The 25,145-nt window shown below is 45.9% G+C and overlaps 1 protein-coding gene across 1 annotated transcript; it reads left to right on the forward strand.

Annotated features, from left to right (window-relative positions):
* Positions 1-4,579: 4,579 nt before the first annotated feature.
* Positions 4,580-19,240, forward strand: LOC311119137 (CCR4-NOT transcription complex subunit 2-like; the record flags this gene model as incomplete). Its single annotated transcript, XM_084193883.1, has 8 exons — positions 4,580-4,652; positions 5,496-5,646; positions 6,016-6,219; positions 13,282-13,361; positions 13,636-13,761; positions 15,346-15,470; positions 16,204-16,324; positions 19,080-19,240. 8 exons carry the CDS (start codon positions 4,580-4,582, stop codon positions 19,238-19,240), a joined length of 1,041 nt encoding a protein of 346 aa, XP_084050009.1.
* Between the last annotated feature and the right edge of the window lie 5,905 nt (positions 19,241-25,145).

Genomic DNA, 25,145 nt, shown 5'->3' on the forward strand with positions numbered 1-25,145 from the left:
GTCAGAGTATGGATTTGTCTCCCCTATAAAATAGATTTTATTATCTCAATAATGTCCACTCATCACACATTTGGTTTATTCTTTTTTACGCCGTTGTGTTCTGTGCTAAAGATATTCTCTCTCACAGTGGGGTATAATTCACACCTGGCCTTCACCTCATTTGCAGCTTTCAGGTGACATACAGTTAAGGAAATGGCACCTGTTAATGTGATTTCTTTTTCAGACACTTTCATGTATCTCAACACTGTTTTCCTTGTTCCCTTTTAGAATGCACCAGAGGACTAAGCACTGTGATCACATGATGAACTGGCAGGCTTGTCTCATTTAGAATGCACCAGAGGACTAAGCACTGTGATCACACGATGAACTGGCAGGCTTGTCTCATTTAGAATGTACCGGAGGACTAAGCACTGTGATCACATGATGAACTGGCAGGCTTGTCTCATTTAGAATGTACCAGAGGACTAAGCACTGTGATCACACGATGAACTGGCAGGCTTGTCTCATTTAGAATGTACCGGAGGACTAAGCACTGTGATCACATGATGAACTGGCAGGCTTGTCTCATTTAGAATGCACCAGAGGACTAAGCACTGTGATCACATGATGAACTGGCAGGCTTGTCTCATTTAGAATGCACCAGAGGACTAAGCACTGTGATCACATGATGAACTGGCAGGCTTGTCTCATTTAGAATGCACCAGAGGACTAAGCACTGTGATCACATGATGAACTGGCAGGCTTGTCTCATTTAGAATGCACCGGAGGACTAAGCACTGTGATCACATGATGAACTGGCAGGCTTGTCTCATTTAGAATGTACCGGAGGACTAAGCACTGTGATCACATGATGAACTGGCAGGCTTGTCTCATTTAGAATGTACCGGAGGACTAAGCACTGTGATCACATGATGAACTGGCAGGCTTGTCTCATTTAGAATGTACCGGAGGACTAAGCACTGTGATCACATGATGAACTGGCAGGCTTGTCTCATTTAGAATGTACCGGAGGACTAAGCACTGTGATCACATGATGAACTGGCAGGCTTGTCTAATTTAGAATGCACCAGAGGACTAAGCACTGTGATCACATGATGAACTGGCAGGCTTGTCTCATTTAGAATGCACCGGAGGACTAAGCACTGTGATCACATGATGAACTGGCAGGCTTGTCTAATTTAGAATGCACCAGAGGACTAAGCACTGTGATCACATGATGAACTGGCAGGCTTGTCTCATTTTCAGATTAAAAGCAACAACAAAAAAGTAGTAGTGAAACAGTTTGTGTAAAGCTCCATAATTTGGGAAACTAAACATTTAATCTTTGGTGTTACTTTGAGCTTTCTCTGCTCCTGAAGTCTGTTGCTTTTCCTTATAACTGATGACAGCCAACCATAACCATACGGTATATAGCTTTTCCTTATAACTGATGACAGCCAACCATAACCATACGGTATATAGCTTTTCCTTATAACTGATGACAGCCAACCATAACCATACGGTATACAGCTTTTCCTTATAACTGATGACAGCCAACCATAACCATACGGTATATAGCTTTTCCTTATAACTGATGACAGCCAACCATAACCATACGGTATATAGCTTTTCCTTATAACTGATGACAGCCAACCATAACCATACGGTATATAGCTTTTCCTTATAACTGATGACAGCCAACCATAACCATAGGCTATATAGTAATAATAATAATAATAATATGCCATTTAGCAGACACTTTTATCCAAAGTGACTTACAGTCATGTGTGCATACATTTTTATGTATGGGTGGTCCCGGGGATCGAACCCACTACCCTGGTGTTACAAGCGCCGTACAGCTTTACCTTATGACTGATGACAGTCAACCATACAGTATACACTGAACAAAAATATAAAAGCAACATGCAACAATTTCCAAGATAGTACTGACTTACAATTCATATAAGGAAATCAGTCAATTGAAATAAATTAATTAGGCCCTAATCTATGGATTTCACATGACTAGGAATACAGATATTAATCTGTTGGTCACATATACCTTAAAAAAAAGTTAGGGGCGTGGATCAGAAAACCAGTCAGTATTTGGTGTGACCAGCATTTTCCCCATGAAGCGCAACACCGCATACAGTTGATCAGGCTGTTTTATTGTGGCCTGTAGAATGTTGTTCCACTCCTCTTCAATGGCTGTGCGAAGTTGCTGGATATCGGCGGGAACTGGAACACGCTGTCGTAAATGTCGATCCAGAGCATCCCAAACATGCTCAATGGGTGACATGTCTGGTGAGTATGCAGGCCATGGAAGGATTGGGACATTTTCAGCTTCCAGGAATTGTGTATAGGTCCTTGCGACATGGGGCCGTGCATTATCATGCTGAAACATGAGGTGATGGTGGTGGATTAATGCCACGACAATGGGCCTCAGGATCTTGTCATGGTATCTCTGTGCATTCAAATTGCCATCAATAAAATGCAGTTGTGTTTGTTGTTCGTAGCTTATGCCTGCCCATACCATAACCCCACCACCACCATGGGGCACTCTGTTCACAGCGTTGACATCAGCAAACCGCTCGCACACACGATGCCATAAACGCAGTCTTCCATCTGCCTGGTACAGTTGAAACCGGGATTCATCCGTGAAGAGCACACTTCTCCTGTGTGCCAGTGGCCATCGCAGGTGAGCATTTGCCCACGGAAGTCGGTTACGACGCCGGACTGCAGTCAGGCCAAGACCCTGGTGAGGATGACGAGCACGCAGATGAGCTTCCCTGAGACGGTTTCTGACAGTTTGAGCAGAAATTATTCAGTTGTGTAAACCTACAGTTTCATCAGCTGTCCATTGGCTGGTCTCGGATGATCCCGCTGGTGAAAAAGACAGATGTGGAGGTCCTGGACTGGCATGGTTAAACATGGTCTGCGGTTGTGAGGCCAGTTGGACATACTGCCAAATTCTCTAAATCGTAGTTGGAGGAGGCACATGGTAGAGAAATTAGCATTCAATTCTCTGGCAGCAGCTCTGGTGGACATTTCTGCAGTCAGCATTCCAATTGCGCGCTCCCTCAACTTGAGACATCTGTGGCATTGTGTTGTGTGACACAACTGCACATTTTAATGGCCTTGTATTGTCCCCAGCACAAGTAGCACCTGTGTAATGATCATGCTGTTTAATCAACTTCTTGATATGCCACACCTGTCAGGTGGATGGATTATCTTGGCAAAGGAGAAATGCTCACTAACAGAGATGTAAACACATTTCTTTTAAATTTGAGCGAAATATGCTTTTTATGCTTATGGTAAATGTCTGTGATCTTTTATTTCAGCTCATGAAACATGGGACCAACACTTTACATGTTGCGTTTTTATATTTTTGTTTAGTGTATGTTTTCTTACAACGAGATTTTTTTTTTGCATACGTGTGACTCTCATAAAGGGGGCGTGTCTGTACCGCGGGACTTCTCTTCTCCTACTTTGGGGAAGTAGCTCTGTAGTCCTGGAGGTCCGTCCAACTGTAGTCAGCGCAACACAGGGTGCATTGGCCAATTCATTGACAACTTCAGCTTTAGCTTGCTTATATAGAGCAGGTACTGCCTGTTTGCTGAAATGAGTGCGAGAGGGCGAAGTTCGTAACGTTGCTCGAGCACTTTCACAAGGCGCTGAATTCCCTTATTCTTCTCAACCACCGAGAATGAGCGCGTATCCGCGGCTATAAACATACCTACCGCTCTTGTCATTTATTTGGCCCGGTCAGAATCAACTGCTTGAATACCGAGGGGAGATTAAGAAAAAATAAAAAACAAATGCATTTGTCTTGCTCTGGTAGTAGGAGTACTGGGTGATGTCGGAGTAAATGTGTCAATATGTTTGTGTTGGCAGCTGCAATAGGCTATTCATGTTGAGAACTCTGTCTGTCCATCGCCGGTGTAATCTACTGGGAAGCCAAAATGTTCCCGAACTGGAGATTTAAGCGACGATGGAGAATCCTTCTGGTTTATCGACCCCACCACTCAATCGTACAGAACTAGTTCCCGGCTGCGCCTCCCAAAATGACAGTTTGAAATGCACCAATTTTAAGATTTGAATTTTGAATACAACGTGCGCATATAGGCTCTAGTTGTTTTAACGGAATAGCCTGAAATGTTTTTACAGCTCGTATTTACTCGAGGCATACAACACAGCGTAGGTATAGGCTTAGTTTTTTTAAAATATATATATTTTTTATTCGGGTTCACAGTCCGGACTAAACCGAGGTCCCCGTACCGAACGGTTCTGTAGGAATACGTGTACCGTTCCACCCCTACTAGTAGACTAGTAGAGCCAATTGGCCTGGTTGTCTGTCTGGGAGAGTGTACGTGATGTAGCCGATACACAGATGCTGGGCCAAGAAAAGAATGATCCAGAATGCTGACATACAACAGCAGCATACTGCTGCCTGCTTATTTAACATTACATACCATTTTATCCCACCAAACAGATTACTTTCTTTGTAAAGTGAATGGAAAAGATCTTTGATGACCGAAACCCCAGGTCAATTGTGAATGAATGAACCTCCACTAACATGCATCTCCTGCTCCCTGTCTTCCAGATGCTGGCATCTCCATCCCCATCGTTGTCAGGTCAATTGTCGCAGCTTGGTGCCAGTTTATACGGGCCACAAAGTAAGCACTGCTCTTCCGCTGTCCCTACACCATCCATGCATGGCTTTGAGCACTCGACCATTACTTAGCCTACATTCAGTCACTGCTTAGCCTACATTCAGTCACTGTTTAGCCTGCATTCAGTACATTACACATTAATCTGAAACACACTACACTGCACTACATTAGGTGTTCCATCTCAGGGGCAGAAGAAGAGGTGGGCAGGTGTGTGGGCTGTTGCCATGGATCCCTCAGAGGATGGCTTCACCACAGAGAGCAGAACAGACAACGACTGAGTCCCAAATGGCACCCTATTCCCAATATAGTGCACTACTTTTGACCAGGGCCCACAGAGCACTGGTTAAAAGTAGTGCACTTAATAGGGAATAGGGTGCCATTTGGGACGTAAGAAAACGTCCACTGCGCTGGTCCTTTAGCTGGGTTAATATGACCAACCTGTGGCATAATGTTCTACAGAAAAGGATTGGGGTCCATTTTATATCCTGTTCAGTTCAGGAAGTGGATTTGAATTGGCTGAGTTGAAAGTGTCATTGAGCCCAACCTTGATGCACAGCTCAATAGAAAAACAGTCGTCTGGGCTTTAGGCCCCATTCCATGTTGTCACAGTCACTATCGGCTTCTCCTGTCAGCTGTTGTCAATACTCCATCTCTGTTTCTCCCAAGTATTTTAAAGGAATATAGCCTAGTGTCTTCAGAGTTTACCTATCCAAAGCCTGTTTAGCGCCAACTCTAACCCATTGTCTCTCTGTGGATGTCTACTTAGTAAAGGAATATAGCTGACCATGTCAATCAAGCCTGTATCTCTCCAGCTCTAACCATCTTTCTCCCCTGTGTGACGTCCAGGTGCCCTAGGGTTCCCTATGAGGGGTATGAGCAACAACACTCCTCAGTTGAACCGTAGCTTAACACAGGGCAACCAGCTACCGAGCCACGTCACCGCAACCACCGGAGTGGCCCCCACAATGTCCCTCCATACTCCGCCCTCGCCAAGCAGGTAACCCCTCCACGTATAGGCCACGTACTGCCTTTACCATCACATTTTAGTCACCTAGTTGGCTCGGGGATTCATCTCAGCATGTCTGATTTTACCAACTTGATTCAGCTCATTGATGCATTAGAAGTTGCTTGCTTGGCAAAAGGATAATATTGTTCATGGCAGTGGAGCTAGTAGCACCCAGATAAGCTGCTCCATATGGGGTTGTGACTGTTAGTTGTTGAGTAGGTAAATATTACCCATCATGCCTAATTTTAAAAGCAATTCTTATTCCATTCTCTTTTTCTCTGGCGTGCTTTTCACGTCACCCTGATCACATCCATGTGTCTGAGATACCACCTCCTCTCTCTCTCTCTCTCTCCACTACAGGGGCATCCTGCCCATGAACACGCGGAACATGATGAACCCCTCTCAGCAGGTGGGGCGCCAGGAGGTCATGGTGGGGGGCATGCCCAGTGGGGGCAGGACCAACAGCATGGGCAGCTCGGGCCTGGGCAGCCCCAACCGCGCCTCTCCAAGCATCATCTGCATGCCCAAGCAACAGCAGTCCCGCCAACCCTTCACCATCAACGGGTAACACTAGAATGAAGGCAAAACGTTATCATTGGGTGATGTATTGAACATTGTAAAGACAGGATATAGAAACCATGAAGACCTGTTGGCTACATATAATAAAGGCAAACTTTGAACAGGTGAGATAACTACAGTATAAAGACATGGTATAGAAGCCAGTCAAACCTTTTACCTCCCTACTACAGTATAAAGACATGGTATAGAAGCCAGTCAAACCTTTTACCTCCCTACTACAGTATAAAGACATGGTATAGAAGCCAGTCAAACCTTTTACCTCCCTACTACAGTATAAAGACATGGTATAGAAGCCAGTCAAACCTTTTACCTCCCTACTACAGTATAAAGACATGGTATAGAAGCCAGTCAAACCTTTTACCTCCCTACTGCAGTATAAAGACATGGTATAGAAGCCAGTCAAACCTTTTACCTCCCTACTACAGTATAAAGACATGGTATAGAAGCCAGTCAAACCTTTTACCTCCCTACTACAGTATAAAGACATGGTATAGAAGCCAGTCAAACCTTTTACCTCCCTACTACAGTATAAAGACATGGTATAGAAGCCAGTCAAACCTTTTACCTCCCTACTACAGTATAAAGACATGGTATAGAAGCCAGTCAAACCTTTTACCTCCCTACTACAGTATAAAGACATGGTATAGAAGCCAGTCAAACCTTTTACCTCCCTACTACAGTATAAAGACATGGTATAGAAGCCAGTCAAACCTTTTACCTCCCTACTACAGTATAAAGACATGGTATAGAAGCCAGTCAAACCTTTTACCTCCCTACTACAGTATAAAGACATGGTATAGAAGCCAGTCAAACCTTTTACCTCCCTACTACAGTATAAAGACATGGTATAGAAGCCAGTGAAACATTTTACCTCCCTACTACAGTATAAAGACATGGTATAGAAGCCAGTCAAACCTTTTACCTCCCTACTACAGTATAAAGACATGGTATAGAAGCCAGTCAAACCTTTTACCTCCCTACTACAGTATAAAGACATGGTATAGAAGCCAGTCAAACCTTTTGCCTCCCTACTACAGTATAAAGACATGGTATAGAAGCCAGTCAAACCTTTTACCTCCCTACTACAGTATAAAGACATGGTATAGAAGCCAGTCAAACCTTTTACCTCCCTACTACAGTATAAAGACATGGTATAGAAGCCAGTCAAACCTTTTACCTCCCTACTACAGTATAAAGACATGGTATAGAAGCCAGTCAAACCTTTTACCTCCCTACTACAGTATAAAGACATGGTATAGAAGCCAGTCAAACCTTTTACCTCCCTACTACAGTATAAAGACATGGTATAGAAGCCAGTCAAACCTTTTACCTCCCTACTACAGTATAAAGACATGGTATAGAAGCCAGTGAAACCTTTTACCTCCCTACTACAGTATAAAGACATGGTATAGAAGCCAGTCAAACCTTTTACCTCCCTACTACAGTATAAAGACATGGTATAGAAGCCAGTCAAACCTTTTACCTCCCTACTACAGTATAAAGACATGGTATAGAAGCCAGTCAAACCTTTTACCTCCCTACTACAGTATAAAGACATGGTATAGAAGCCAGTCAAACCTTTTACCTCCCTACTGCAGTATAAAGACATGGTATAGAAGCCAGTCAAACCTTTTACCTCCCTACTGCAGTATAAAGACATGGTATAGAAGCCAGTCAAACCTTTTACCTCCCTACTGCAGTATAAAGACATGGTATAGAAGCCAGTCAAACCTTTTACCTCCCTACTACAGGATAAAGACATGGTATAGAAGCCAGTCAAACCTTTTACCTCCCTACTGCAGTATAAAGACATGGTATAGAAGCCAGTCAAACCTTTTACCTCCCTACTACAGTATAAAGACATGGTATAGAAGCCAGTCAAACCTTTTACCTCCCTACTACAGTATAAAGACATGGTATAGAAGCCAGTCAAACCTTTTACCTCCCTACTACAGTATAAAGACATGGTATAGAAGCCAGTCAAACCTTTTACCTCCCTACTACAGTATAAAGACATGGTATAGAAGCCAGTCAAACCTTTTACCTCCCTACTACAGTATAAAGACATGGTATAGAAGCCAGTGAAACCTTTTACCTCCCTACTACAGTATAAAGACATGGTATAGAAGCCAGTCAAACCTTTTACCTCCCTACTACAGTATAAAGACATGGTATAGAAGCCAGTCAAACCTTTTACCTCCCTACTACAGTATAAAGACATGGTATAGAAGCCAGTCAAACCTTTTGCCTCCCTACTACAGTATAAAGACATGGTATAGAAGCCAGTCAAACCTTTTACCTCCCTACTACAGTATAAAGACATGGTATAGAAGCCAGTCAAACCTTTTACCTCCCTACTACAGTATAAATACATGGTATAGAAGCCAGTCAAACCTTTTACCTCCCTACTACAGTATAAAGACATGGTATAGAAGCCAGTCAAACCTTTTACCTCCCTACTACAGTATAAAGACATGGTATAGAAGCCAGTGAAACCTTTTACCTCCCTACTACAGTATAAAGACATGGTATAGAAGCCAGTCAAACCTTTTACCTCCCTACTACAGTATAAAGACATGGTATAGAAGCCAGTCAAACCTTTTACCTCCCTACTACAGTATAAAGACATGGTATAGAAGCCAGTCAAACCTTTTACCTCCCTACTGCAGTATAAAGACATGGTATAGAAGCCAGTCAAACCTTTTACCTCCCTACTGCAGTATAAAGACATGGTATAGAAGCCAGTCAAACCTTTTACCTCCCTACTGCAGTATAAAGACATGGTATAGAAGCCAGTCAAACCTTTTACCTCCCTACTACAGGATAAAGACATGGTATAGAAGCCAGTCAAACCTTTTACCTCCCTACTGCAGTATAAAGACATGGTATAGAAGCCAGTCAAACCTTTTACCTCCCTACTACAGTATAAAGACATGGTATAGAAGCCAGTCAAACCTTTTACCTCCCTACTGCAGTATAAAGACATGGTATAGAAGCCAGTCAAACCTTTTACCTCCCTACTACAGTATAAAGACATGGTATAGAAGCCAGTCAAACCTTTTACCTCCCTACTACAGTATAAAGACATGGTATAGAAGCCAGTCAAACCTTTTACCTCCCTACTACAGTATAAAGACATGGTATAGAAGCCAGTCAAACCTTTTACCTCCCTACTGCAGTATAAAGACATGGTATAGAAGCCAGTCAAACCTTTTACCTCCCTACTACAGTATAAAGACATGGTATAGAAGCCAGTCAAACCTTTTACCTCCCTACTACAGTATAAAGACATGGTATAGAAGCCAGTCAAACCTTTTACCTCCCTACTACAGTATAAAGACATGGTATAGAAGCCAGTCAAACCTTTTACCTCCCTACTACAGTATAAAGACATGGTATAGAAGCCAGTCAAACCTTTTACCTCCCTACTACAGTATAAAGACATGGTATAGAAGCCAGTCAAACCTTTTACCTCCCTACTACAGTATAAAGACATGGTATAGAAGCCAGTCAAACCTTTTACCTCCCTACTGCAGTATAAAGACATGGTATAGAAGCCAGTCAAACCTTTTACCTCCCTACTGCAGTATAAAGACATGGTATAGAAGCCAGTCAAACCTTTTACCTCCCTACTACAGTATAAAGACATGGTATAGAAGCCAGTCAAACCTTTTACCTCCCTACTACAGTATAAAGACATGGTATAGAAGCCAGTCAAACCTTTTACCTCCCTACTACAGTATAAAGACATGGTATAGAAGCCAGTCAAACCTTTTACCTCCCTACTACAGTATAAAGACATGGTATAGAAGCCAGTCAAACCTTTTACCTCCCTACTACAGTATAAAGACATGGTATAGAAGCCAGTCAAACCTTTTACCTCCCTACTACAGTATAAAGACATGGTATTGAAGCCAGTCAAACCTTTTACCTCCCTACTACAGTATAAAGACATGGTATAGAAGCCAGTCAAACCTTTTACCTCCCTACTACAGTATAAAGACATGGTATAGAAGCCAGTCAAACCTTTTACCTCCCTACTACAGTATAAAGACATGGTATAGAAGCCAGTGAACCTTTTACCTCCCTACTACAGTATAAAGACATGGTATAGAAGCCAGTCAAACCTTTTACCTCCCTACTACAGTATAAAGACATGGTATAGAAGCCAGTCAAACCTTTTACCTCCCTACTACAGTATAAAGACATGGTATAGAAGCCAGTCAAACCTTTTACCTCCCTACTACAGTATAAAGACATGGTATAGAAGCCAGTCAAACCTTTTACCTCCCTACTACAGTATAAAGACATGGTATAGAAGCCAGTCAAACCTTTTACCTCCCTACTACAGTATAAAGACATGGTATAGAAGCCAGTCAAACCTTTTACCTCCCTACTACAGTATAAAGACATGGTATAGAAGCCAGTCAAACCTTTTACCTCCCTACTGCAGTATAAAGACATGGTATAGAAGCCAGTCAAACCTTTTACCTCCCTACTACAGTATAAAGACATGGTATAGAAGCCAGTCAAACCTTTTACCTCCCTACTACAGTATAAAGACATGGTATAGAAGCCAGTCAAACCTTTTACCTCCCTACTATAATATAAAGACATGGTATAGAAGCCAGTCAAACCTTTTGGTTCCATGGAATAAAGACAAACATTATCACCGGTTTAGCCACAACAGCACAAGAGCCCATCTCCTCTTCTTCCTTGAAGTGTGAACTTGTACATCCCCTGTGGGGTATTTAAAAGGATAGATACTTTATTGTTCTCATAGTCGCTAGTCTAGTGTATCAAGTAGTCTGAGTCTCAATCCAAATGGCTGATGGACTTACTATTCTCTTGTCCTATGAAGTGATTGATGCACTCTGTGGCTGAAAGGAGACTGTTTGTTTGTTTGTTGTACTCTAAGGACATTAATAGTGTGAGTCCGTCTGTCAGGAGCAACAAGCGTTTCACTGTTTACTGCCTTGGGGAAAACACACAAGCTGTGATGATTAAGAACTCTGCACAGAGAGAAGAGGAAAGAGGGAGGGCGAGAGAAGAGGAAGGAGGGTGAGGGAAGAGGGAAGAGGAAGGAGGGTGAGGGAAGAGGAAGGAGGGTGAGGGAAGAGGAAGGAGGGTGAGGGAAGAGGGAAGAGGAAGAGGAAGGAGGGTGAGGAAGTAGGGTGAGGGAAGAGGGAAGAGGAAGGAGGGTGAGGGAAGAGGAAGGAGAGTGAGGAAGGAGGGTGAGGGAAGAGGAAGGAGGGTGAGGGAAGAGGGAAGAGGAAGAGGAAGGAGGGCGAGGAAGTAGGGTGAGGGAAGAGGAAGGAGGGTGAGGAAGTAGGGTGAGGGAAGAGGGAAGAGGAAGGAGGGTGAGGGAAGAGGAAGGAGAGTGAGGAAGGAGGGTGAGGGAAGAGGAAGGAGGGTGAGGAAGTAGGGTGAGGGAAGAGGGAAGAGGAAGGAGGGTGAGGGAAGAGGAAGGAGAGTGAGGGAAGAGGAAGGAGGGTGAGGGAAGAGGAAGAGGAAGGAGGGCGAGGTAAGAGAGCAGGAGAGGGAAGAGGTATGAGTAAGGGCAGTTTAAATGCAAAACATGCACTGCCTCATTCATTCGCCCTCTTCCTCACGCTTTCTCTCCCTCTCCCTTCCCCCTCCCCAAACCCCTCCCCTCTCCCTCTCCCCTCTCCCTCCACTCTCCCTCCACTCTCCCCCTCCCTCTCATCTCCTCTCCTTCTCCCTCTCATCCTCCCTCTCCTCTCCTTCTCCCTCTCCTTCTCCCTCTCATCTCCTCTCCTTCTCCCTCTCCTTCTCCCCTCCTTCCCTCTCTCCTTCTCCCATCCTCTCCCTCTCCCTCTCCTCCTCTCCCCTCTCCCCTCTCCCCTCTCCCTCTCCTCCTCTCCTCTCCCTCTTCCCCTAATTTTCTCTTTCTCTCCTGTCATCTCTGTGATTCTTCCATAGTGGAGCTAATTAGTCCTCACAGTACAGATGAAGTAGTCCACCACTGTTCTGTCTCCATGGAGATGCCTTGCGAATATGTTATATGACAACAACAATAGATACATACATAAATGTATATCTGTATCTAAACCGTATGTGTGGTAGTCATATATATTTTTTACAATGTATCTGTCTAGCTTACCCATTAGGATCAGTCCATTGCATTAATAAGGATTTTCTATGAAGCCCAAGGTCGAGGGTTTCATTCAATGAAAGGGCTGTTTTGAAGAACCTGGTTGGCCTACAGATTCCCATTTGGCATGGGCAGTGGGGATGTTTTGAAAGGCAAACACCATTTACGCATTAGAAAACAGTGTGTACTTTTGTAACGCGTCTCTCCCTCCTGATGCAACACGGTAGTCATTTAGCCAGAGGAGACTTCCTCAATCTCTGTTGTACGATTACAGCAACCAGTGTCTCAGGGTGGGAGTGCTGAACTAGGATCAGTTTAGCCTTTTATATCATAATTACAGTGATCCTAGATCCGCACCTCTTGACACTCTGAGAATACAGTCCTTTACAGGTCTTCACTTTGGCCTGACCCATCTGCATTCAAAGGCAAACATGGAGGACTGCTATTTTTTTAGTTTTTTTTTTTCTCCCTATGTCAAGCTCTGCCAGACAGAGTGCTATTTAAATGTGTGTTATTAGTCTGATCAATGAGATTAAATTAGCCTTGAAACAGGGAGCGATAACCTTTTAGCTGGGTACAGAGTCAGACCATGTAATGACCGTGGTGCTCGGTAATGGAAGCTGGTCGGGTGCCGGCTGTACCCATTATTACTAGGCTGCTGTGTCATTATATCAGCCGGTACCTAGGACTGCCTTAGGGTGTTATGGGGGGTTCTAATAGCTTGGTTTTGGGCTTTTTAGGGACTTTTCTATATTGTATGGTTTGTTCAGACTTGTCAAATTGAAACAGGAATTAAATTGAAATGGTGAGTGTGTGTCTCTCCATGTTGTTTCAGTGTGTCAATGTTTGTAATACGCCCAGGATAAGAGCATCTGCTGAATGAGTCAAATGTCAAATTGAAGTCAGACTGAAATGGTGTCTCTGTGTTTCAGTATGTCAGGGTTTGGAATGAACAGGAATCCGTCGTTCGGGATGAACAATTCGTTATCGAGCAACATCTTCAATGGAACAGGTGATGTTCAAGACATTGATTGGCTGTCTGATTGATTGATACCCTCCTTCATTGATGACAAAGTCATTAAAACATTTTGTAATTAGAAAATTGTTTTGTAAAGCAGAGGTTTGCGGTTTGTTTCTGTAACGGATGGACTAGCAAGAGGGTTGCCATGAGGCTCTTTAACAGCTAGTCTTTTCTGTAAGTGTGAGACACCGAAATGCTTTTTAAAATAAATTGGGCCGTGACTTGACTAACTGTTCCCTTGTCCTGTGTCTCCTCCCTGCTATAGACGGGAGTGAAAACGTGACGGGCCTGGACCTGTCAGACTTCCCAGCGTTAGCAGACCGGAGTCGGAGGGAAGGAGGTGGGAACCCTACTCCTCTTCTCAACCCACTGGCTGGGAGGGCCCCTTATGGTGAGACACCCTAACCCTACTCCTCTTCTCAACCCACTGGCTGGGAGGGCCCCTTATGGTGAGACACCCTAACCCCACTCCTCTTCTCAACCCACTGGCTGGGAGGGCCCCTTATGGTGAGACACCCTAACCCCACTCCTCTTCTCAACCCACTGGCTGGGAGGGCCCCTTATGGTGAGACACCCTAACCCCACTCCTCTTCTCAACCCACTGGCTGGGAGGGCCCCTTATGGTGAGACACCCTAACCCCACTCCTCTTCTCAACCCACTGGCTGGGAGGGCCCCTTATGGTGAGACACCCTAACCCCACTCCTCTTCTCAACCCACTGGCTGGGAGGGCCCCTTATGGTGAGACACCCTAACCCTACTCCTCTTCTCAACCCACTGGCTGGGAGGGCCCCTTATGGTGAGACACCCTAACCCCACTCCTCTTCTCAACCCACTGGCTGGGAGGGCCCCTTATGGTGAGACACCCTAACCCCACTCCTCTTCTCAACCCACTGGCTGGGAGGGCCCCTTATGGTGAGACACCCTAACCCCACTCCTCTTCTCAACCCACTGGCTGGGAGGGCCCCTTATGGTGAGACACCCTAACCCCACTCCTCTTCTCAACCCACTGGCTGGGAGGGCCCCTTATGGTGAGACACCCTAACCCCACTCCTCTTCTCAACCCACTGGCTGGGAGGGCCCCTTATGGTGAGACACCCTAACCCCACTCCTCTTCTCAACCCACTGGCTGGGAGGGCCCCTTATGGTGAGACACCCTAACCCCACTCCTCTTCTCAACCCACTGGCTGGGAGGGCCCCTTATGGTGAGACACCCTAACCCCACTCCTCTTCTCAACCCACTGGCTGGGAGGGCCCCTTATGGTGAGACACCCTAACCCCACTCCTCTTCTCAACCCACTGGCTGGGAGGGCCCCTTATGGTGAGACACCCTAACCCCACTCCTCTTCTCAACCCACTGGCTGGGAGGGCCCCTTATGGTGAGACACCCTAACCCCACTCCTCTTCTCAACCCACTGGCTGGGAGGGCCCCTTATGGTGAGACACCCTAACCCCACTCCTCTTCTCAACCCACTGGCTGGGAGGGCCCCTTATGGTGAGACACCCTAACCCCACTCCTCTTCTCAACCCACTGGCTGGGAGGGCCCCTTATGGTGAGACACCCTAACCCCACTCCTCTTCTCAACCCACTGGCTGGGAGGGCCCCTTATGGTGAGACACCCTAACCCTACTCCTCTTCTCAACCCACTGGCTGGGAGGGCCCCTTATGGTGAGACACCCTAACCCCACTCCTCTTCTCCTCCCACTGGCTGGGAGGGCCCCTTATGGTGAGACACCCTAACCCCACTCCTCTTCTCCTCCCACTGGCTGGGACGGCTCTCTATGGAGGGAGAGAGAGAGAGTGCGTGTGTGCGTGTCCCGGTCTGTGTGAAAAAATAAAAAATGTACCTTTGCTTCTGGGTTGCTGGGATGCAGTGATATTGATCATTGTCTTCCAGAGTGAAAATCTATTGTCCGTCCGTTGTCCCTGTATTTACCTGAGCTAGAACCTGTCCACCCTCTCCTCCTGTACTGCAGTTGGAATGGTCACCAAACCGTCAAACGAACAGTCCCAAGACTTCTCCATCCACAACGAGGATTTCCCTGCACTGCCTGGTCCCAACTACAAGGACACCACGTCGAACAACGACGACAGCAAAACGGTGAGTCTTTCATCTCTAGGACGAACTTACTACCCTAGACATCGATATAAGGTCCGTTTGGTGTTATTCCGCCTGAATGGAGTTGATCAGAGTCTGTGTGAGTCTGATTTAATGTTGCTCAGCTCTGAGGCTTAGTCAATGGGTAGAGAGACCTCAAACAAAACTAGGGCAAATGAACCTATTATTGATTCATGTTGCAGGGAAATGTGTTCTAGTAGCAGGGGGTAGATGGCTGCTGGGGGAATCAACACGGTCAATGAAACAGCATCTCTAATGGATTGAGGGGGGAGAAGGATGAGGGAGTTGTGAACTGTTGTTTACTATCGATGTGGCTTCTAAAATCCATTGTAGGAGGGCTGTTTAATGAAGCCAGTGTTAGTTTCCCTGTCTTTCTTTTTCTGTTCTGAAGAAGTGTACTATTTATCCCACAGGGAGAAATTCTGTTTAGTGAAGACCACTCAGAAGTGTACTGTGTCTTTAGTGCTCGGAGGAGAGCCACCACACAAGAATCTAAACCCTTCTTCTCTTCCTGTCTCTCTCTCCAGAATCTAAACCCTTCTTCTCTTCCTGTCTCTCTCTCCAGAATCTAAACGCTTCTTCTCTTCCTGTCTCTCTCTCCAGAATCTAAACTCTTCTTCTCTTCCTGTCTCTCTCTCCAGAATCTAAACGCTTCTTCTCTTCCTGTCTCTCTCTCCAGAATCTAAACCCTTCTTCTCTCCCTCTCTCTCTCCAGAATCTAAACTCTTCAGCCAAGACTTCCAGTAGCACAGACGGGCCCAAGTTCCCCGGGGACAAGAGCTCAACAGCCCAGAACAATAACCAGTTGAAAAAAGGCATACAGGTGTTACCGGACGGTGAGGCTCCATTCCTCTCTCTCTCTCTCTCTCGCTCTCCTTCACTCCGTCCTTCTCTCCCTCCAACTTTTCACCTGTCACAGGACAAGACCTCTACGAAGACCTCTATAGTTGATAACTAGGAAGACCTCTAGGAAGACCTCTATAGTTGATAACTAGGACCCAACTAGGACCTGACTAGGAAGACCTCTATAGTTGATAGCTAGGACCTGACTAGGAAGACCTCTATAGTTGATAACTAGGACCTGACTAGGAAGACCTCTATAGTTGAGAACTAGGAAGACCTGTAGGAAGACCTCTATAGTTGATAACTAGGAAGACCTCTATAGTTGATAACTAGGAAGACCTGTAGGAAGACCTCTATAGTTGATAACTAGGAAGACCTCTAGGAAGACCTCTATAGTTGATAACTAGGAAGACCTGTAGGAAGACCTCTATAGTTGATAACTAGGAAGACCTCTAGGAAGACCTCTATAGTTGATAACTAGGAAGACCTCTAGGAAGACCTCTATAGTTGATAACTAGGACCTGACTAGGAAGACCTCTATAGTTGAGAACTAGGAAGACCTGTAGGAAGACCTCTATAGTTGATAACTAGGAAGACCTCTATAGTTGATAACTAGGAAGACCTGTAGGAAGACCTCTATAGTTGAGAACTAGGACCCAACTAGGACCTGACTAGGAAGACCTCTATAGTTGATAACTAGGACCTGACTAGGAAGACCTCTATAGTTGATAACTAGGACCTGACTTGGAAGACCTCTAGGAAGACCGCTATAGTCTAACTTCATTCGAAAATGCATCAGCACCATTGTACCCACGGTGAGGGTTCGCTGCTTCTCCAATCAAAAGCCCTGGATTAACACAGATGTTGGCGCTAAACTAAAGAGCAGGACTACCACACACAGAGCTATCGTACACAACCCTGATGCTACGGCCGAAGACAGGAATAAGTACAAGAAGTCCCGCTATGACCTCCGCAGAGTCATCAAATGAGCAAAAGGACAATATAGGAATAAGGTGGAATCATATTACACAGGCGCCGATGCCCGCTGCATGTGGCAGGGGCTACAGTCCATTACAGATCACAAAGGAAGACCCAGCCGTGATCTGCCGAACGATGCCTCTATCAGACGATCTCAATGCATTTTATGCATGCTTTGACAACAACATCGAGCCGCGTGTGAGGGCCGTCACCGACCCGGGGGATTGGGTGATCTCGCTCTCTGAGGCCGACGTGAGAAGGGTCTTTTAATCAGGTCAACACCCACAAGGCCGCGGGCCCCGACGGTATTCCAGGGCGCGTTCTCAGAGCATGCGCAGAACAGCTGGCAGGCGTATTCACGGTCATTTTCACACGCTCCTTGTCCCAGTCTGTATTCCCCACATGTTTTAAGATGACCACCATCATCCCTGTTTCCTAAGAACTCTAAGGCTTCATGCCACAATAACTACCGCCCTGTAGCACTCTCTTCTGTAATCATGAAGGGCTTTGAGAGGCTGGTTATGGCACACATTAACTCCACCATCCCAGCCACCGTAGACCCACTCCAATTTGCATACCGCCCCAACAGATCCATAGATGACGCAATCTCAATTGCTCTCCTCACTGCCCTCACCCACCTAGATAAGAGGGATACCTATGTGAAAATGCTGTTCATTGATTACAGCTCAGCGTTCAACACAATAGTCCCCTTCAAGCTTGTCGCCAAGCTTAGGATTCTGGGTCTGAACACCTCCCCCTTCAACTGGATCCTGGACTTCCTGACGGGCCGACCCCAGGTGGTGAGGGTAGGCAGCATCACCTCCGCCATGCTGACCCTCAACACAGGGGCCCCACAGGGGTGTGTGCTTAGTCCCCTCCTGTACTCCCTGTTATCCCACGACTGTGTGGCCATGCACGACTCCAACACCATTAAGTTAGCTGACGACGCGACGGTGGTAGGCCTGATCACCGGCAACGATGAGACAGCCTACAGGGAGGAGGTCAGAGACCTGACAGTGTGGTGCCGGGACAACAACCTCTCCCTCAACGTCAGTAAGACCAAGGAGCTGATCGTGAACTACAGGAAATGGGGAGGCTAGCATGCCCCCATCCACATCAACAGGGCTGTAGTGGAGCGGGTCGAGAGCTTCAAGTTCCTCTGTGTCCAAATCACCGAAGACTTAAAATGGTCCACACACACGCACAGTCGTGAAGAAGGTGCGACAGCGCCTCTTCCCCCTCAGGAGGTTGAAAAAGTCTGGCATGGGCCCCTCAGATCCTCAAAAAGTTCTACAGCTGCACCATTGAGAGCATCTGGACTGGCTGCATCACCGCTTGGTATGGCAACAGCACCGCCCTGGATCGCATGGCTCTACAGAGGGTTGTGGGGACAGCCCAGTACATCACTGGGGCCGAGCTCCATGCCACTTTTTAAAAAAGATTTCCTGTGCTTGTTTACTTAATTACTTTATTGTGTATTTCATATTTCCTATTCTTATTTCTGGTGTTTTTTTCTAGTAATACATTGATATTGATTACTGCATTGTTGGGTTTAGATCTGCAAGAAAGGCATTTCACTGTACTTGTGCATGTGACATTAAAACTTGACTTTTCCATGGTCAGGTCATGTGGTCAAAAATGTACCCTGGTGATTTTATCCATATCAGCCGGGCACCAAGGTCAAAGTTCAACACTCATTCCTGTAGTTAATTGACGGGGTCAAACACACTCCTCATTGCTCTTCCTCCTCCTCCTCCTCCTCCCCTCCAGGTCGTGTGACCAACATTCCCGGGGGTATGGTAACAGACCAGTTTGGGATGATTGGCTTGTTAACGTTCATCAGGGCAGCGGAGACAGACCCAGGCATGGTGCACCTAGCACTGGGCAGTGACCTGACAACGCTAGGACTCAACCTCAACTCGCCAGAGTAAGTCCCTCTCTAGGACATGACTCTTTAGGATGCCTTTTGAAACTATCCCAACAGGACCTTAGAATAACTGATCCAGGAGCAGTGAAGGCTGCAGCCGTAGTTTGACTCTGTAACTTATGGAGTCAGACGGTGTGAAGGTTCATCTATCAGACTCCCGAGTGGCGCAGTGGTCTAAGGCACTGCATCGCAGTGCTAGCTGTGCCACTAGAGATCCTGGTTAGAGTCCAGGCTCTGTCGCAGCCGGCCGCGACCGGGAGACCCATGGGCGGCGCACAATTGGTCCAGCGTCGTCCAAGGTAGGGGGGGGGGGGGGGGTTTGGCCGGCAAGGATGTGGGTTCGTTTCCCACGGGGGGCCAGTATGAAAAAAACAAAACATGTATGCATTCACTAACTGTAAGTGGCTCTGGATAAGAGCGTCTGCTAAATGACCTAAATGTAAATGTAAAATGTATCAGTGGATACAGTATAATAAACTGTCTGTCTGTCTAATGTGCTGTGATGAGGAGCAGCTGTCTGTCAATGATAAGGGCCTTGTGCATTCAGCTGAGACCCTGAGGCTTTCTTTGGGCTTGTGCATTCAGCTGAGACCCTGAGGCTTTCTGTGTGTGTGTGTGTGTGTGTGTGTGTGTGTGTGTGTGTGTGTGTGTGTGTGCTGACAGAGACAGGAAGTGTGTCTCGTTGCACAGTTACAATACATTCGTCCAGCTCCTCCGCTCTGCCTGTGTAGGGTAACTGCTGGGTGTCACTCTGTGGGTCGTGATGAGACTTAGTTCCTTATCTGCATAGCTAGAGGTTTAGTGTGATTACATACCTGTCTCCTGTGTTTGGTGACCAGGCCCTTCAGACCAAATGCTTCTGTTATACACTTCTCATGCACCAGCTGTGTACAGTACAGTGTGTGTGACACTAAAGATCACTGCTAAGCCCCTGAAGGCTGTCTGATCATAGCCTGTGTGTTGTCTCAGGGAGCGACACCCCATAACACCCGCCCAATCTGGATCATCTGCTCTGTTGATTGGTCAGAGGTGAGCTAGCTGTCTTTAGCAGCCAATAGGAGGCCAGGATTCAGTGTCAGGCGAGATGGAGGGCTAGAGAGACATGTTTGGCAGATCTCTAGCCCTCTTCTATAGCAGTCCTTCTGAAGAGAAAAGGTCTGAGTGTAAAGGGATAGGTGGGGATTGGAGACAACTTTGACTTGATTGTCACAGCAGCTGATTATGGATCAGATCCCACTGTTAACAGGATCTAGATTGGATTATGATTGGAGTGGATCTGACTGATCTAGGGCCAGTTATTGTGACTTACTGTATTTTTCTGTGTAGATGGTATCCAGTTGTAAATACTCTGTGGACAGGGCGTGACGGACAGGGCGTGACGGACAGGGCGTGACGGACAGGGCGTGACGGACAGGGCGTGACGGACAGGGCGTGACGGACAGGGCGTGACGGACAGGGCGTGACGGACAGGGCGTGACGGACAGGGCGTGACGGACAGGGCGTGACGGACAGGCCGTGACGGACAGGCCGTGACGGACAGGCCGTGTGGGTGGATATGGTGTAGTGCTGCTGCAGTCTTGGGCATTGTGGTGATGTGTTCCAACAACACTCCTTTGAGTGTCACTCTCCCCGGTTGTGATTTAAAACTCATCGTGTGTGTGTGTGTGTGTGTGTGTGTGTGCCCACGTGTGTGTGTGTGTGTGCCCAAGGGGAAATGCCATCATTCAATATGACAAGTGACACATCAGAAAGTTGTTGGATTCTGTGAGTATAGCAGCCTGTAGAGCAGGCTATTATTCGTCCTCACAAGGAGTAGAACAGGTTATTACAGGAACAAGGCTAGGAGTAGAACAGGTTATTACAGGAACAAGGCTAGGAGTAGAACAGGTTATTACAGGAACAAGGCTAGGAGTAGAACAGGTTATTACAGGAACAAGGCTAGGAGTAGAACAGGTTATTACAGGAACAAGGCTAGGAGTAGAACAGGTTATTACAGGAACGAGGCTAGGAGTAGAACAGGTTATTACAGGAACAAGGCTAGGAGTAGAACAGGTTATTACAGGAACAAGGCTAGGAGTAGAACAGGTTATTACAGGAACAAGGCTAGGAGTAGAACAGGTTATTACAGGAACAAGGCTAGGAGTAGAACAGGTTATTACAGGAACAAGGCTAGGAGTAGAACAGGTTATTACAGGAACAAGGCTAGGAGTAGAACAGGTTACTACAGGAACGAGGCTAGGAGTAGAACAGGTTACTATAGGAACAAGGCTAGGAGTAGAACAGGTTATTACAGGAACAAGGCTAGGAGTAGAACAGGTTATTACAGGAACAAGGCTAGGAGTAGAACAGGTTGTGACATCCACTAGACTCAAGAAGTTTGTAGCACAGGCAAAGATGCAGGATCAGTTGATTTAGTTTAAGGATCCTGTTCTTTGGCTTTCTAGGGCCACATTCCATTTTAAGTGTTCTCTTTTAAAAGTAGGCCTGTGTTTTATTTTTAGTTTTTAAGTGCTGGACATTGGCTTAATGTGTTTTAAAGTGTATCTATGGTCAAGCCTAAGGTGCTACCAGTTTCCCATGAGGTTTGTATTGGACCACAGACCAGTGGTGAAGATGTTGTGGACTGTAGACAACTGAACCTTATTCAGTGCCAACCTCTTTGTGCAAATCTGAAATGGCTACTGGGGGAAGTGCCTATGGCTACTGGGGGAAGTGCCTATGGCTACTGGGGGAAGTGCCTATGGCTACTGGGGGAAGTGCCTATGGCTACTGGGGGAAGTACCTATGGCTACTGGGGGAAGTGCCTATGGCTACTGGGGGAAGTGCCTATGGCTACTGGGGGAAGTGCCTATGGCTACTGGGGGAAGTGCCTATGGCTACTGGTAAACTTTCTTGACTTGGACATACAGTTTAGCAGAAAATGTGTTTGGAGTTACCTTAATAGCTAACAGGCTATGTTAGAGTTTCCACTTCCTCTTCCAATTATAACTGGGGAGGTCAAATTAATATCTACCAAATCTATCATTTTTTGTTGTTTTACCTCCTTTCCATTTATTATTCACCTGATCATTTTTTTTGCATATGATGGGGTTTTCTGGGTCGCCGGTTTGTCTGGGCAAGAAAAGTTTTACCCTTGGCATAGGGTTTCATTTGGGATGCAGACTCTGAAAATCAATCAAACCACATAAGCCCTCCTGTAGCTCAGTTGGTAGAGCATGGCGCTTGCAACGCCAGGGTTGTGGGTTCGATTCCCACGGGGGGCCAGTATGAAAAATGTATGCACTCACTAACTGTAAGTCGCTCTGGATAAGAGCATCTGCTAAATGACTAAAATGTTAATATAAATATTAATACAGGAACGAGGCTAAGAGTAGAACAGGTTATTACAGGAACAAGGCTAGGAGTAGAACAGGTTATTACAGGAACAAGGCTAGGAGTAGAACAGGTTATTACAGGAACAAGGCTAGGAGTAGAACAGGTTACTACAGGAACAAGGCTAGGAGTAGAACAGGTTACTACAGGAACGAGGCTAGGAGTAGAACAGGTTATTACAGGAACAAGGCTAGGAGTAGAACAGGTTACTACAGGAACGAGGCTAGGAGTAGAACTGGTTATTACAGGAACGAGGCTAGGAGTAGAACAGGTTACTACAGGAACGAGGCTAGGAGTAGAACAGGTTATTACAGGAACAAGGCTAGGAGTAGAACAGGTTATTACAGGAACAAGGCTAGGAGTAGAACAGGTTATTACAGGAACGAGGCTAGAGGTAGAACAGGTTAATACAGAAACGAGGCTAGGAGTAGAACAGGTTATTACAGGAACAAGGCTAGGAGTAGAACAGGTTACTAAAGGAACAAGGCTAGGAGTAGAACAGGTTATTACAGGAACAAGGCTAGGAGTAGAACAGGTTATTACAGGAACAAGGCTAGGAGTAGAACAGGTTGTGACATCCACTAGACTCAAGAAGTTTGTAGCACAGGCAAAGATGCAGGATCAGTTGATTTAGTTTAAGGATCCTGTTCTTTGGCTTTCTAGGGCCACATTCCATTTTAAGTGTTCTCTTTTAAAAGTAGGCCTGTGTTTTATTTTTAGTTTTTAAGTGCTGGACATTGGCTTAATGTGTTTTAAAGTGTATCTATGGTCAAGCCTAAGGTGCTACCAGTTTCCCATGAGGTTTGTATTGGACCACAGACCAGTGGTGAAGATGTTGTGGACTGTAGACAACTGAACCTTATTCAGTGCCAACCTCTTTGTGCAAATCTGAAATGGCTACTGGGGGAAGTGCCTATGGCTACTGGGGGAAGTGCCTATGGCTACTGGGGGAAGTGCCTATGGCTACTGGGGGAAGTGCCTATGGCTACTGGGGGAAGTACCTATGGCTACTGGGGGAAGTGCCTATGGCTACTGGGGGAAGTACCTATGGCTACTGGGGGAAGTGCCTATGGCTACTGGGGGAAGTGCCTATGGCTACTGGGGGAAGTGCCTATGGCTACTGGTAAACTTTCTTGACTTGGACATACAGTTTAGCAGAAAATGTGTTTGGAGTTACCTTAATAGCTAACAGGCTATGTTAGAGTTTCCACTTCCTCTTCCAATTATAACTGGGGAGGTCAAATTAATATCTACCAAATCTATCATTTTTTGTTGTTTTACCTCCTTTCCATTTATTATTCACCTGATCATTTTTTTTGCATATGATGGGGTTTTCTGGGTCGCCGGTTTGTCTGGGCAAGAAAAGTTTTACCCTTGGCATAGGGTTTCATTTGGGATGCAGACTCTGAAAATCAATCAAACCACATAAGCCCTCCTGTAGCTCAGTTGGTAGAGCATGGCGCTTGCAACGCCAGGGTTGTGGGTTCGATTCCCACGGGGGGCCAGTATGAAAAATGTATGCACTCACTAACTGTAAGTCGCTCTGGATAAGAGCATCTGCTAAATGACTAAAATGTTAATATAAATATTAATACAGGAACGAGGCTAAGAGTAGAACAGGTTATTACAGGAACAAGGCTAGGAGTAGAACAGGTTATTACAGGAACAAGGCTAGGAGTAGAACAGGTTATTACAGGAACAAGGCTAGGAGTAGAACAGGTTACTACAGGAACAAGGCTAGGAGTAGAACAGGTTACTACAGGAACGAGGCTAGGAGTAGAACAGGTTATTACAGGAACAAGGCTAGGAGTAGAACAGGTTACTACAGGAACGAGGCTAGGAGTAGAACTGGTTATTACAGGAACGAGGCTAGGAGTAGAACAGGTTACTACAGGAACGAGGCTAGGAGTAGAACAGGTTATTACAGGAACAAGGCTAGGAGTAGAACAGGTTATTACAGGAACAAGGCTAGGAGTAGAACAGGTTATTACAGGAACGAGGCTAGAGGTAGAACAGGTTAATACAGAAACGAGGCTAGGAGTAGAACAGGTTATTACAGGAACAAGGCTAGGAGTAGAACAGGTTACTAAAGGAACAAGGCTAGGAGTAGAACAGGTTATTACAGGAACAAGGCTAGGAGTAGAACAGGTTATTACAGGAACAAGGCTAGGAGTAGAACAGGTTATTACAGGAACAAGGCTACGAGTAGAACAGGTTACTAAAGGAACAAGGCTAGGAGTAGAACAGGTTATTACAGGAACGAGGCTAGGAGTAGAACAGGCTATTACAGGAACAAGGCTAGGAGTAGAACAGGTTATTACAGGAACAAGGCTAGGAGTAGAACAGGTTATTACAGGAACAAGGCTAGGAGTAGAACAGGTTATTACAGGAACAAGGCTAGGAGTAGAACAGGTTATTACAGGAACAAGGCTAGGAGTAGAACAGGTTACTACAGGAACAAGGCTAGGAGTAGAACAGGTTACTACAGGAACAAGGCTAGGAGTAGAACAGGTTACTACAGGAACGAGGCTAGGAGT

The sequence above is a fragment of the Coregonus lavaretus genome (genome assembly GCF_964263955.1).
Source record: "Coregonus lavaretus genome assembly, contig: HAP1_SCAFFOLD_2531, whole genome shotgun sequence".
Classification (NCBI taxonomy): Eukaryota; Metazoa; Chordata; class Actinopteri; order Salmoniformes; family Salmonidae; genus Coregonus; species Coregonus lavaretus.